The sequence below is a fragment of the Necator americanus genome, chromosome III (assembly GCF_031761385.1).
Source record: "Necator americanus strain Aroian chromosome III, whole genome shotgun sequence".
In the NCBI taxonomy this organism is placed as follows: domain Eukaryota; kingdom Metazoa; phylum Nematoda; class Chromadorea; order Rhabditida; family Ancylostomatidae; genus Necator; species Necator americanus.
The window spans coordinates 30,547,165-30,560,844 of NC_087373.1; the positions used below are offsets into that span (position 1 = coordinate 30,547,165).

General features: G+C 42.6%; 1 protein-coding gene across 3 annotated transcripts; it reads left to right on the plus strand.

Moving 5' to 3' along the window:
• Positions 1 to 22: 22 nt before the first annotated feature.
• RB195_011481 (uncharacterized protein) lies at positions 23 to 5,576 on the plus strand (the record flags this gene model as incomplete). 3 transcript variants are annotated; one of them, XM_064192908.1, is made up of 12 exons in its annotated part: positions 23 to 66; positions 761 to 801; positions 880 to 1,032; positions 3,593 to 3,735; positions 3,855 to 3,971; positions 4,070 to 4,159; positions 4,326 to 4,460; positions 4,566 to 4,664; positions 4,720 to 4,822; positions 5,114 to 5,211; positions 5,280 to 5,434; positions 5,492 to 5,576. In XM_064192908.1, 12 exons carry the CDS (start codon positions 23 to 25, stop codon positions 5,574 to 5,576), a joined length of 1,263 nt encoding a protein of 420 aa, XP_064050490.1. The 3 variants fall into 3 exon arrangements, with proteins under 3 accessions (XP_064050490.1, XP_064050491.1, XP_064050492.1); XM_064192909.1 differs by lacking the exon at positions 23 to 66 and adding an exon at positions 533 to 669; XM_064192907.1 differs by lacking the exon at positions 23 to 66 and having other exon boundaries at positions 786 to 801.
• Between the last annotated feature and the right edge of the window lie 8,104 nt (positions 5,577 to 13,680).

The following is a 13,680-nucleotide window of genomic DNA, read 5'->3' on the forward strand; positions in this document are numbered from 1 at the left end:
ACATATGCATGTTTTCAGATAAATGAATGATTTCCTCAAATTACTGGAATCGATCCTGGTGTGCGTGTGAGTTAGGATGGCTCGCGATAAATAAAATTTTACACCCAAGAAAAGAAACAGTGGTTCAGTGGTAATGTTAATGAAAGAGAAGCAATGAGCGCACAGAAAAACTGCCGGCCTTCTCCGGCCAATACAAAAGAGCAACATACCTTACAAGCGGGCCGCCTCCTAGCCATATGGTCTGACAAGGAAGGGACAGTATGATAACATATGTAAACATAACAATTCATTCTGTTCCGAGATCGGAACACCTTGATTCTGTGAAACGATGGCTCAACAGCGATACTAGTCAGTAACAGTCGCAGTGGAATGAAATTCGGTTCCAGTGATGTTGGAGTGCGTACAGATCTCCGTCACTTGTTTTTTTTTTCTTTCCATGGATGGGTGATGCGTTCCGAAGACTTTGGACTTTGGAGTGTGTCGTGTACTTTGCTCTCCCAAGCGGGCGGTACACGATACCACACTTGTTTTGATGGCCGCTGCTCGGTCATTACGCACACGTTCGAGCGTTTGTTGGTCACACCCCCTCTACTGGATATTATTATACGTCGATATTATATTAATAGTACAATTTTTACTAGTAGTAATAGTATTATTCCATACCATAAGGTGAAATCCTTTTTCCATCCCAAAATGATCGTTCGTGATTGTTTCCGATAACACACTGCAAACTTCAACTTGCTCTATGTTGTATTTTTAGCTCACTAACCTATCCAGCGACGACGATGGCATCAAAATCAGGTGGATTTATCGATTTTATTTTCGAGGAACAAAGCTGTTTAAAAGCTCATAATCACATGCTATATATTCTAATATTAGGAGTCTTCATCGTTGGTGCAAAACGAACAGCATTTGGTACATTTGGTGGGAAACTGAAGAATCATTCTGCCACAGATCTTGGCGTGATCGCCACCGTTGCTGCATTGAAACACGCCAACGTAAAAGCGGATGACATTGACCACGTGATCTTTGGTCAGTTTTTTTTTTTGAAGTGTTGCACTCACTTCAAATTTTTAAAATTTTTTAAAGTTTTTTTTTTAAATTGAAATATTGTCAATTTCACAAATCTTTGTATGTTAGACTCAAATATGACAGAATAGTTAGTATCAATGTTCAGAAAGTATTTTTTTTCTCGTCGAATTAAAAAAGAATAAAAATTCCTCGAGCTAAATTCTGGACCCATCCTTTACGAATATCTGATGTTAGTGGAGAAAAACGGAAATCCCCTCAATTCCTTTCTTTTTTTTTTGCTTCTTTACCTTTTCGAAACACAAATAAAACGCTCTATAGGATATGTAACTCTTTTGGTTCAGGTTTTGGTATTTTCGACAGGGATATTATCAGCGTTAACTAGGTTTGTGGCACAAGAGTGTGAAGTTTTATTTACTTGTAAAGATAGATACAGTCGGAACAAATTAAATCAGAACCTTGTGCAAATGCACAAGCGGTTGCCCTGGAAGTGATATCCTCGTTAACTCCAATCGGGATGAGGGTCGAAATGGTGGCCCCGACACGATCCTATGAGCGCATCTGCGTGTGGAATTGGGCTAGGCTTCAGATCGGTTTGACCCGACTATATATAGTCGGGTCAACACGACATGAATCATGAGTGTAGTTGCTGTGCATTTGCGTACGTGTCCGGAACGGCGCAGTGAAGGCAGCAATTGGAACCGAGGAGGGACCGTTGCAAAGTGCAGCGATGGGTGGTCCCAGCAAGGGTTTCACCACGCTCCTAGCTGCTACGCTCAACTGAGGCACCTCGAGAGATGCCGCGTACGCAATTGCGTACGCGCTTCATGTCGTTTTGACCCTAATATAAATCAGAACCTTGTGCAAATGCATAAGCGGTCGCGCTGGAAGTGATACCCTCGTTAACTCCAATCGGGATGAGAGTCGAAATGGTGGCCCCGACACGATCCTATGAGCGCATCTGCGTGTGGAATTGGGTTAGGCTTCAGATCGGTTTGGCCCGACTATATATAGTCGGGTCAAAACGACATGAAGCACGATTCAGTTGGGTAAGCGGCTACGCTCGAAGAGGCGCAGTGGAGAGAGCGGTTGGTATCGAGGTGGGACCATCGCGAACTGCAGCAATGAGCGGTGATATTGTGGCAAGGGTCTTCTCTTGACCCTAACCGCAGCGCTTCAAGCCCAACCGCTTACGCAACTACACCACACTACACTTTTTTGTGTATCTTTACGTTTGGGAACAGGCCACAAAACTGTTCAATGAGAAAGCTTCATGTCGTTCTGACTGTACTATAGAACTGTGTGGAAACGCGTAAGCGGTTGCGAGGGAAGCGAAACGTTAACTCCAATCGGACTGCATGGCAGAATGGGGTCCCAACGCGATACTTCGAGTGTAATTGCTTATGTAATTGTACCAGGTTTCAGATAGGTTTGACTCGATTACGTATGCATGTTGCTCAGGGTTCTAACTAAGTAACTAACTAGTACTAACTAAGTAGTACTAACTATGTGTTTACGTACATAAAGAAGACTGGTTTTCCCGAGACGGTGCCAGTAATCACTTTGCCAACTTAGACGTTCGCTAGACTGGAGCGCGTTGACATGTACACATCGAGAGAACTGCTGCCCTAAAAAACTGCAGTCTATTCATGTCGCACGCTCGCTAGACTGTACCCTTATTGTCTTTTTAGTCACTGGTGTACCTGTTTCAATTTTAAAAGAAGACATTCACATGCGAACACACATGAACGCGAAGATTAAACTGTAGCATTACCAATCGCCTAGGAATGAGGCAAAACGTTCGACTTCAACTTAGAATTGTTTGAGATATATGAAGGTGTGTCTGGGCCACACAAGCGTTTATAGGACTAGTGGATGAGTCAAGTCAGTGATTTATCCTTTCCAAATAAGTGTGACAACAACTTATTGTCCGAGCAATTTATTGTTTTTGAAAGATTGCTTGGCTTAGGGCAATTTCGAAGCATCAACCGTGCAGGCGTAGCAAAACTTTGGGTAAAAACAACCTGAACACGAAGGAGTTGCACAAGCACATGCGCTCCAAGCTGTTTTGATGAAGAGTAGCGTTTACGATCGATGGGGACCTTTGCTAGGACCAATCATCGCCGCAAATCACGATGGTCCCACTGGATATCAATCGCTAGCTTCATCGCACCGCTTCGACTGCGGCCGCCTACGCAGTTGCACTAGGGTTTGGATATTTCAGACCAGCTGTAGAATTCATTCTTTGTTGTTACCTATATTAAGCGCAAAATGACAGAGCGTTCAGAAATTACGATGTAGAGATGTCCCTTTCTCGAATTAGTTTCATTCACACGTCTATTCTGCATTTAAAACCCATATTGCCGGAAAAAAGATCTAGAGAAAATGAGAAGTTTGTTTGTACGCGTCCGGTGTTCCGGATACTGTATAATGCGAAACTAAAACCGACATCTGCTAACCCCTACAGTACACTTGGAAGATGTTGCTATTTTGAATGGCTGCATGCTCCTTTACATTAGAACAGATGACTTCACTATCGTTGTAAATATCTTCGTCCTTTTAGGAAACGTCGTGGCAAGCTCCAGAGATGGGATCTATCTTACACGACATATTGGATTAAAAAGTGGTGTTCCTCAAAGCGTTGGCGCTCTAACGGTTAATCGACTTTGCGGTTCAGGTTTTCAGGCCGTTGTCAATGCTGCTCAGGTAGAAAAGATTGTTTGTTATCTATTTCCCTGTACACTTCGGACGTTCATTTAAATCCGATCAGCTTTGCACCGAATCGCTTGTACCTGTTTCAATTAAGCACAAGTTTTTCTTTTCAGCAAATCAAACTCGGAGAGTCGAAGCTCGTTGTTGCTGGAGGTACCGAAAACATGACACAAGTCCCATTCGCAGTGAGAAACATCCGATTTGGTACTGCTTTAGGGATGAAGTATGAAGTGAGCTAAGAACTTTTTTCCTTTCAATATATAGTACTACAAGTTCGTTCATATGTGTGTATGAAAAGATTCGAGGCTTTTTTTTTTTACATTTTCAGTTCGAAGATATGTTGTGGGAGTCTCTTAGTGATACCTACGCAAAATTAGCCATGGGACAGACAGCAGAGAAACTTGGAGCTCAGTATAAGGTAATATTGTACGAGTAGTTGATAAGAATTTGTTTATTTACTATGCTTCTGTGCATGTGGCTGCTATGCCCTCTTTATCGTTTCTGCTACCTATTTCATCGACGCTTTACTACCTTTTTTTTCCATTTCGTATTACTATATTTTAAGAAACCTTAGTTTTCTTCAGGTTTCACGGAAAGATGCTGATGAGTTTGCTCTGCGCTCCCAACAGCTCTGGAAGAAAGCTCAAGATGCAGGATTCTACAAAGCAGAAATTGAACCAATGACAGTGAAGGGGAGAAAAGGAGAGGAGACATTTGATGTAAGAATATAATTTTCCGTTATAAGTTTGTGGTGGATGTTTGGAAAAAAAGGAAAATCCAATCAGTAAGCGAACATTACTTCTCGTATCCTGTGATTCTCTTAGGTGGATGAACATCCGAGACCTGGAACTACAATGGAATCCTTAACAAAACTGAAACCTGTATTCCAGAAAGACGGTCTTATAAACGCTGGAAACGCGTCTGTAGGTTGAGCCCATGATTGATTTTACTCTTATTACTCAGAGAAGCTTACTTGAGGGTATAAGTGATGGCGCTGCTGCAATGGTGATCGCTGGAGAAGAAACATTGAACGAACATAGTTTGAAACCACTTGCTCGAGTCGTGTCCTATGCTGCCGTCGGTGAGTTCTTCATTTTGAGTGTTTATAAGCAAGTTGTATTATGTTCTATGATTCACTGTGGTAGGATCAAAACGACATGAAGCACGGTGGTAAGGGACTGCGGTCGAAGCGGCGCGGTTGAAACAGTGGTTAAAATCGGCGTGGGACCGCAGCAGAAAGTGCTGCTAGCAGAGGTCTTGACTCGATTCTAAACGCTACGCTCCATCGCGCCGCTTCGAGCGCTGCCGCTTTTCAACTGTACCGTGTCGTTTTGACGTTAATCTATATACCCTACTGCAAAACTATTCTAAGGTTGTGATCCTACCATCATGGGTATTGGTCCTGTTCCCGCTATCCGTCAAGTCCTTGCCCAAACCGGTTTAAAGATAGATGATATTGATCTTTTTGAGGTCAGTGTATGTTAGATATGTTTGATTTGAAAACGCCGCTAGGAAATCATAGAGATATTATGTTTCAGGTCAACGAAGCGTTTGCTCCTCAAGCTTTGGCTGTACAACGTGAGCTTGGTCTTCCGATGGAGAAGTTGAATCTGAACGGTGGCGCCATTGCTCTCGGTCACCCTCTTGGAGCATCTGGAGCTCGAATCAGTGTGCATCTCGTTCACGAGCTTAAGTGGGTGGCTTCTCCCCTTCCACATGTTTACTTTTTCAAATCTATTAATTATTGCAGGAGACGCAACTTGAAGTATGCCATAGGATCAGCGTGTATCGGAGGAGGTCAAGGTATTGCTATACTTTTCGAGAATGTCCAATAATCTCGTTCATAACATTGCCCTCAAACATTGGAAGAAGATTGGTTTGCTTTCTCTCTATTTAAAACTTGTTAACATCTCGCTTGGAATTCAAGAATTCTTCTGAAATAGGTTTGACACTACACTTGACACTCAAAATTTAGTTTTGGATTTAAGTGACCAGCTCTTAATGTTCTAACTAAGACTTACCTATGTATTGTGCCAACTAATTGCTCTCAAACTCCGAAAGTGAAATGCTAATTATTCATGTTTACTTATCACTGCTCCAAATATCTTAGATGTGCCTCACTTCGACCTGATCATGTTTGTGTAATCATCTCTTTTTATGCCGATTTGAATTGTTAGAGAAGCCGCGTAAATTGTGATTCAAAAAAGGATCTTGTCAGTGTCTGTTGTATGTGCGTTTACATTTTCTATGCTAATAAGTTGTAAACCTTCTACCAATTATAAACATCTGTTTTTTGTCTGTAATTCCGCTGTAAAGTGGTCTTGGGGAATTCATATGACTGGACATTTGACGTTTACTTCATTTGATGAAATTAGTAGTGTTGTAGTAATGTTGTAATGTGATGTAGTGAATCGCAAACTTTTTGCAAAGAATCTTAAGGCCTGCTCTGCAGGTCAAGACCGGAGAGGTCGTGATATGGGCCTAGATCGTTTGTGCCACAATGCACTTAGTTTTTCTACTCATTTTTGCTTTTTGCTCAATTATCTAAAACGCTTCTGGTCTTCTATGATCACGGATTCACAGAACGAGTTCGTGTTTTCAACCTGCATTTCGGTGTACTCATATATATTCGAAGTATAGTAAAGTCGAAACGACATGAAGCACGGTGCAATTGCGTACGCAGTTTCTTTCTAAGCTGTGCGAGCGTAGAGGTTAGGAGTGTACTGGACCCTGCGGAGCGTAGAGGTTAGGAGTGTACTGGACCCTTGTTGGCACCACCCATCTCTGCAGTTGCCATGGTCCTCGGTTCCAGCTGCTGCCTCCACCGTGCCGTTTCGAGTGCGTACGCAAATGCACCGTGCTTCATGTCGTTTTGTCATGTCATTTTGACCCGACTATACAGTTGTTTGAAAGAAGGAAATTGACCGCACAATTACCCTAAAATCCCATAGATAAGAGCGGTTTAATTTACCGGTGAAAAATGAATTGGAATGAAATTGAAAGTGAATGCAGTCACCTCTCTGACTTGATGGATGGATAAATAAAAATCAGAAAAAAAGTTTAAAAAAACCCTCAACTCTAAACCCCGCCCACTTAATAAACAATTATATAGAAAAATAGCGATTTTAACGGAATTTCTGCCGGAATCTCTCTAGAAATGCCGGAATTTGATCTCTGGATAGAACTTGAAGAGCCCATTCGATCAGTAAAATTCCATAGATAAGAGCGGTTTAATTTACCGGTAAAAAATGATTTTGAAAAAATATTTTAAAATTTTTTTAAAAAAAACAAGGACTCCAACATACCTAAACATAACACTAAATTTCAATTTCTACTTCGTCATCATCGTTTATATTCATCATGGCAAAATCTTTTTGAGATTTTCCAAATCACACAATGTTTTTAGCTATGTTGATAACATCAGATGAAATGGATGGAAACTTTCGCTAACTAAAAATGCAGCTTCTTCGTAGCTTCTTCTTTTCTCTTTGTTCCATACTTCAACGATCCATTCTTCCATCAATTCCTGATTCATCCAACCTTTTTCATTTGTTTTCCAATGACATCTGAGGAAATTGTCCTTTTGGCATTAACTTCTTCTTAAAAATTAGCATTGGTTTAAGTTTCTCTCCACAGCAGTCACTCCCAATACAACAGTAAAATTAGATTTCTCATGGCGTAGAATCAATTTTAATGTTCTCTCGTCCCTTTAATCAACTGTCCGTTCATAGGTGATATCAAGGGAACTGGTACTTCATCAATATTTCCCAAATTGAAAGGGGATGTTTAAGGCTTCAGCTGCAACGAACTTTCGAAAATCCGAGCATTTTTGTAGATGGTCAGACGGTAATGGTTGACCGACACTTGTTCTTCTTCGTACAGAGAGCTTTTTCATAAACAGGATGCCCAATGCGCAGATGCTTTAAAATTTTGGTGACCATGCTCTTGCTAATTCCTTTGTTTGCCTTATTTCTTTCACCGTGACTCTATTTTCGTTTTTTGACAACCCAGTTGTAGATGGATCTTCAACTTCTTCAACGCTTGGTTTTTTATTGGGTCTCTTCGTTGGGCATCTCTTGAAGATTTTTCGATCAACAACCCACTTTCTTATCATTGCTTCAGTGACTTCAAAATGACTAGCTGCAGGTTCCATGCAAATCACGATAATGACGGCGTCTAGCTTGAAAGTTTTACGTTTACGACTGTTTAAAGAAGGTGATACAGGATAGAAAGAGTATAAAAAAAAAAAAAAAAAGGGGTTTTTTTATAAAAAAAAAAAAAAAAATTGTCTTCTGCACAACTCTTAGTTTTCTTTTTTTCATATAATCTGAATCACGGGACGTCTCTGCTAGAACCTCACATAAAGCAGGGTGTCATTTCCAGCACGCTGGAACAGATCATTTTCGAGTTATTGACAGGATGAAATTCCACGACATTTCAAATTGGAAAGTATACGCCCACGGCAGTGCTTCCTGAAGTTATGTTAGAAATCCATTATCAGATGAGTAAGTTCCAAGTTCGACCTTCTTTGAATCTTGGCATCGTAGAGTTTGATTGTGTACTACTTTCTTAAGCTGAACCAAGATTGTTATTGATCTTTATTCTGGCTAACGTTTCGGCGTCGTCGCCTTCTTCAGAGCCTGGAAAAATCAAAGACACGTGTAATCTACTCTCTCAAACGCCTCGTCATCCCACAAGATATGATTTAGCAAACAGATTATTTAAAAGCAACATCAGAAAAGCAGACCAGCGCTCACCTTGATAGCCACGAAATCGTGATGTTAGCGGACCACCAGTTGTGAGAGTTGCGCCGCTAGTATTAACTAGTAACGATGCCCCCGCCTCTGACCCCGTAGGTCAAAACCCGCAAAGGTCCTGATATGGCGCCAGCTCGTTGGTCACAGCGATGCATTCTTCTTTACGATTCATGATAGGACTTTTGGCCGTGATGTAAAACGCTTCCAATGTTTTTCGCGCTAGAACGTCTGATTCACGTGCTAAGATAGTGACAGCTATATTGAAAGGGGTGTTGTCATGACACTGTCTGCGATGAGCACCTAAAGGGGATGATGTTTTTGATTTTACGAGCCCGTCTAGGTGCTCCTTGACGCGGATGCATAGTGATCTTCCTGTTTCGCCAACGTACTCAGCCCCACATAACTGACAGGTGATTAGGTAGATAACCCCGATACCACGCAATCACCCTGCCTCCCGTTCGGACAAACGATGCAATTCGGTGTCTCACAAAGTCTGTCATATGCGCGATTGCGGACTAGCTGCTGCTTCAGGTTTACAGGTGGTATGTCCACTACTCTGACTGAGTCTTGCAGACCCGCCTGTCGTAAGCTTGCTCGCACTGCATTGCTCATGTCATCCGAAATAAAAGAAAGGCAGAAAGGGATCTTTGTTGCTTGTTCTACCCTGTGGCACCGCCGCTCAGTTGCATGGCTCCGATTTGAATGAGAGACCTTTGCTGGGTACCCATTGGACTGAGCAATGCGGTTAGCCATGTTTATGGAGGCAATGCGCCCTTGAGCCTCAGATGAAACCGTTGCCGCTGTCTTAAACATATTTTCAATGACTGACTTTTTGGTTCTTCAGGGGTGCGCCGATTGGTAGTGAATCAGAATGTTTTTACAACTTGGTTTTCGATACCATTTTGTTTTCCATTTTCCCCTACACAAATGAACCTGGACATTGAGAAACGGCAGCCAGTTGTCTTTAGGTTTTTCCCTCGTGAACTTTATGTACTGGGATTGTTTATTTAAGAGATCGAAGCAAGTGTCCATTTCAGTTTGTGTTGGACATACAATGCAACAATCATCTATGTATCGGCAGTACAATAAAGGTTTGCGTTCCAGTAGGAGTTTTTCCACTTTAGACATGAAAGCAACGGCTAATGTAGGCGCAAGTTTTTGTCCCATGGCTAAGCCTCTAATCTGCCTATTGTATTGCCCAGACCAGCGAAATAAGGAACATCTCAAACATTCGCTCAGCAGCATCATTATTTGCTGTATCGCAAAACCATACATGTTAAGAGTCCCCTGATGTTCGAGAAGCAGCTCTGATGTTGCTTGTAGTGCAGCATCGATGGAGACGTTGGTGTAGAGCGAAGTGACATCGAAAGACTCGATGACACAATCTCCATCAAGGCGCGCTTTGCGGAGGTGCTCTATGAACATTTTTGTGTTTGAGAGATGAGCTGGAACGTACTGGAGTAGCTGGCTGAGAATAGTGTTAAGGAACCAGGATATTCTGTCGGTGGGACCTCCAGTATTGCTAATGATAGGTCTAACCTTGAAATCCCCTGGGTTGTTTGAACTAAATTCGGCAGCGGAAAGCTTGTGGGTCTTGATGAGGACATAAAGGACCGGGCAGGTGGGCCGATCACATTTTAGACGCGTGATAGTTGTTTTTGGTAAGCCTACTGATTTTGCGGTCTCTATCCATACCCTATTCAGGCGGCGATATTGTCTGCCAAATTCATGTGCCGATGAAGGGTGGTATGGACTATCGTCCGTAAGGTGAAGTTTCGTTATAGTCCTGTCCAGTTCACTTGAAATCACTACAAATTCTCCTCCTTTATCACTGACCGAGATTTTGATCTTCCCCTCAGCGCAGATGTCACGTAGTTCGCACAAACCTTTGCGTTGTGTGGGTGTTAGATTTTCAAAAGCACGTTTGTGTGAGTACCGGGAGAGAATTGAGAAAACCGAAGTAGCAAAAAAACGAAACTTATTGTCTACCACCGAATTTGCCTCCTGTGGCTTGTACAGTAATGTAGGAAAAGGGATAGGAGGAAAAAACTACTGGAACGCAAACCTTTATTGTACTGCCGATACATAGATGATTGTTGCATTGTATGTCCAACACAAACTGAAATGGACACTTGCTTCGATCTCTTAAATAAACAATCCCAGTACATAAAGTTCACGAGGGAAAAACCTAAAGACAACTGGCTGCCGTTTCTCAATGTCCAGGTTCATTTGTGTAGGGGAAAATGGAAAACAAAATGGTATCGAAAACCAAGTTGTAAAAACATTCTGATTCACTACCAATCGGCGCACCCCTGAAGAACCAAAAAGTCAGTCATTGAAAATATGTTTAAGACAGCGGCAACGGTTTCATCTGAGGCTCAAGGGCGCATTGCCTCCATAAACATGGCTAACCGCATTGCTCAGTCCAATGGGTACCCAGCAAAGGTCTCTCATTCAAATCGGAGCCATGCAACTGAGCGGCGGTGCCACAGGGTAGAACAAGCAACAAAGATCCCTTTCTGCCTTTCTTTTATTTCGGATGACATGAGCAATGCAGTGCGAGCAAGCTTACGACAGGCGGGTCTGCAAGACTCAGTCAGAGTAGTGGACATACCACCTGTAAACCTGAAGCAGCAGCTAGTCCGCAATCGCGCATATGACAGACTTTGTGAGACACCGAATTGCATCGTTTGTCCGAACGGGTCGTAAAATCAAAAACATCATCCCCTTTAGGTGCTCATCGCAGACAGTGTCATGACAACACCCCTTTCAATATAGCTGTCACTATCTTAGCACGTGAATCAGACGTTCTAGCGCGAAAAACATTGGAAGCGTTTTACATCACGGCCAAAAGTCCTATCATGAATCGTAAAGAAGAATGCATCGCTGTGACCAACGAGCTGGCGCCATATCAGGACCTTTGCGGGTTTTGACCTACGGGGTCAGAGGCGGGGGCATCGTTACTAGTTAATACTAGCGGCGCAACTCTCACAACTGGTGGTCCGCTAACATCACGATTTCGTGGCTATCAAGGTGAGCGCTGGTCTGCTTTTCTGATGTTGCTTTTAAATAATCTGTTTGCTAAATCATATCTTGTGGGATGACGAGGCGTTTGAGAGAGTAGATTACACGTGTCTTTGATTTTTCCAGGCTCTGAAGAAGGCGACGACGCCGAAACGTTAGCCAGAATAAAGATCAATAACAATCTTGGTTCAGCTTAAGAAAGTAGTACACATTATCAGATGACTGCTGAAACCAAGGAGCTAAGGAAATCCTACGCTGAAACAACGTGAGCTATAAAATGGATATGAAGAGTGTCTGCGCCTTCTTATATTAAGCAGTTTTTTTTGCAGCATTCTGAACTTTCCTATATCACAAGTTGTTGTTTAACTCGCTTCAACGCTACTAATACTTCCATTTTAGTCGATCACATTCAAGAATTGCCCAGTTGTTTCTCCTCTTTCCTTTAGGTTTTTCTCCTAGTTATATTGTGGAGAAGTTTAAACATTGAGTCAGTCCTGTTTCTATGGCGTCTGGTACAGCTTACTTTGTTTTCTTTTACAAATAGGGCTGCGTCTCCAATATTCGATCGATGACATAGGAGGGATCTTCGAATCCCCTTTTCCGTTAGCGTTAAGCGGGGTACTCTTAACGCAAAGCTACCGATGGGACGTAGAATGACAATGACCGCGTTTTCCTCCTGCTCGCAAAATGCCCAGATCCTTGAAAGAGAAGTAAAATCAAGAAGAACGATGGTGCTAAAGAGGAGCCGGGTGTTCTTGGTTTTCTTCTCTGCTACATCTATAGTTAGGTCAAAACGACATGAAGCAGGGACAATTGTGTGAGTAACTGAGCTCGAATCGGCGCGGTGGAGCGCTGCGGTTGTGATCGTGCAAGGATCCTCGCTACCACCACCCATCCCTGCAGATCGCCATGGTCCCACCTCGATTACAACCGTTGTCTCCACTGCACCGCTTCGAGCGCAGCTGCTTTCACAACTGTTCGTGCTTCATGTCGTTTTGACCCGACAATGCGTACGTATGCACTTAAAACCTCTCCTTTCCTCCTGTTCAGATCCGATGTTCTGCCGTTTATTATGTTCATTTTCCATCCCAAATATACATAGCTATTGTATTCGAATATATTTGTTCCGTTGAGCATGAATTGCGCACCAGAAACCTATCGTCCTTTCTTCATAAACAGTACAGATTCAACTTCAGACCGACCTTTCAATTCTCCTTAATTGCCCTGAAAAAAGGCATGAGAAACGCTTTTTTCCGGTAAAGACAGTGCCAGTCGGCCATTGATTGTCCGCTCGTCGTAGATGCAGGGCGTACGTCGGCGCTCGCATACGTAACACGTTGTTGGGTGTCTCGCAGGAGAGTTCGATGCACCACATCATTTTCAAGATAGTTAGGAGGAATTGACTGTGATGGCGCTAGCACTACCAAACCCCACCCTTAATTCTCCTATTCCATGGAGAGATCCTAACATGCTTAATTTCTTGGTATGCTGCCTTCAAGTAGATGAAAGTGAGATACCGCCAGTGAGATACCTTTTATTCTCGAGTTATACTGCTATGAGTTCTGAAAAACAACGGTGATTAATTGTGCCAAACCTCTTTCGACAACCTGCTTGCTCGCACGGCTGCCTTTCATTTGGTGTTCTTTAAAACATCCTTATTATCAGTCTTGTAAAAAGCTTGTAAATTACGGAAATTAGTTATGCAGACATTGTTCAGATAACGGTTCTTACAGAACAAGGACTTGACACTCTTCCGTCAGTAGAAATCTTGCATTCTCACGTGTGACGTGCAGAGAGTCGAGGTGTTGATGAAGACTGGCCTCAGGTTCCTCAGTGTAGATTTGGTCCTGTCTGGTGCCGAGCTATTGTTCACTGACATGATAGTATGTTTGTCTTCGGCAGGGAGAACTTCTGGTACGACCTCTCCGTCTCAATTCCGATAGTGACAATCTTCCTATCAAATCACAAAATGAAATCAGCTAGAAAAAATATAAAGAAGCCACTCAACCGTGATCGCTTCTCTGATTGTGTGCCAACCTGACTCAAATCGTTTGTAATGCTCTCATCCGAACAGAAATAAAGGGAATTCCTTCAAACAGAAGCAAATTAGAGAGTGAGGATACGATAGAGAGGCAAGCACCAGCCCAGCTCATTTGCG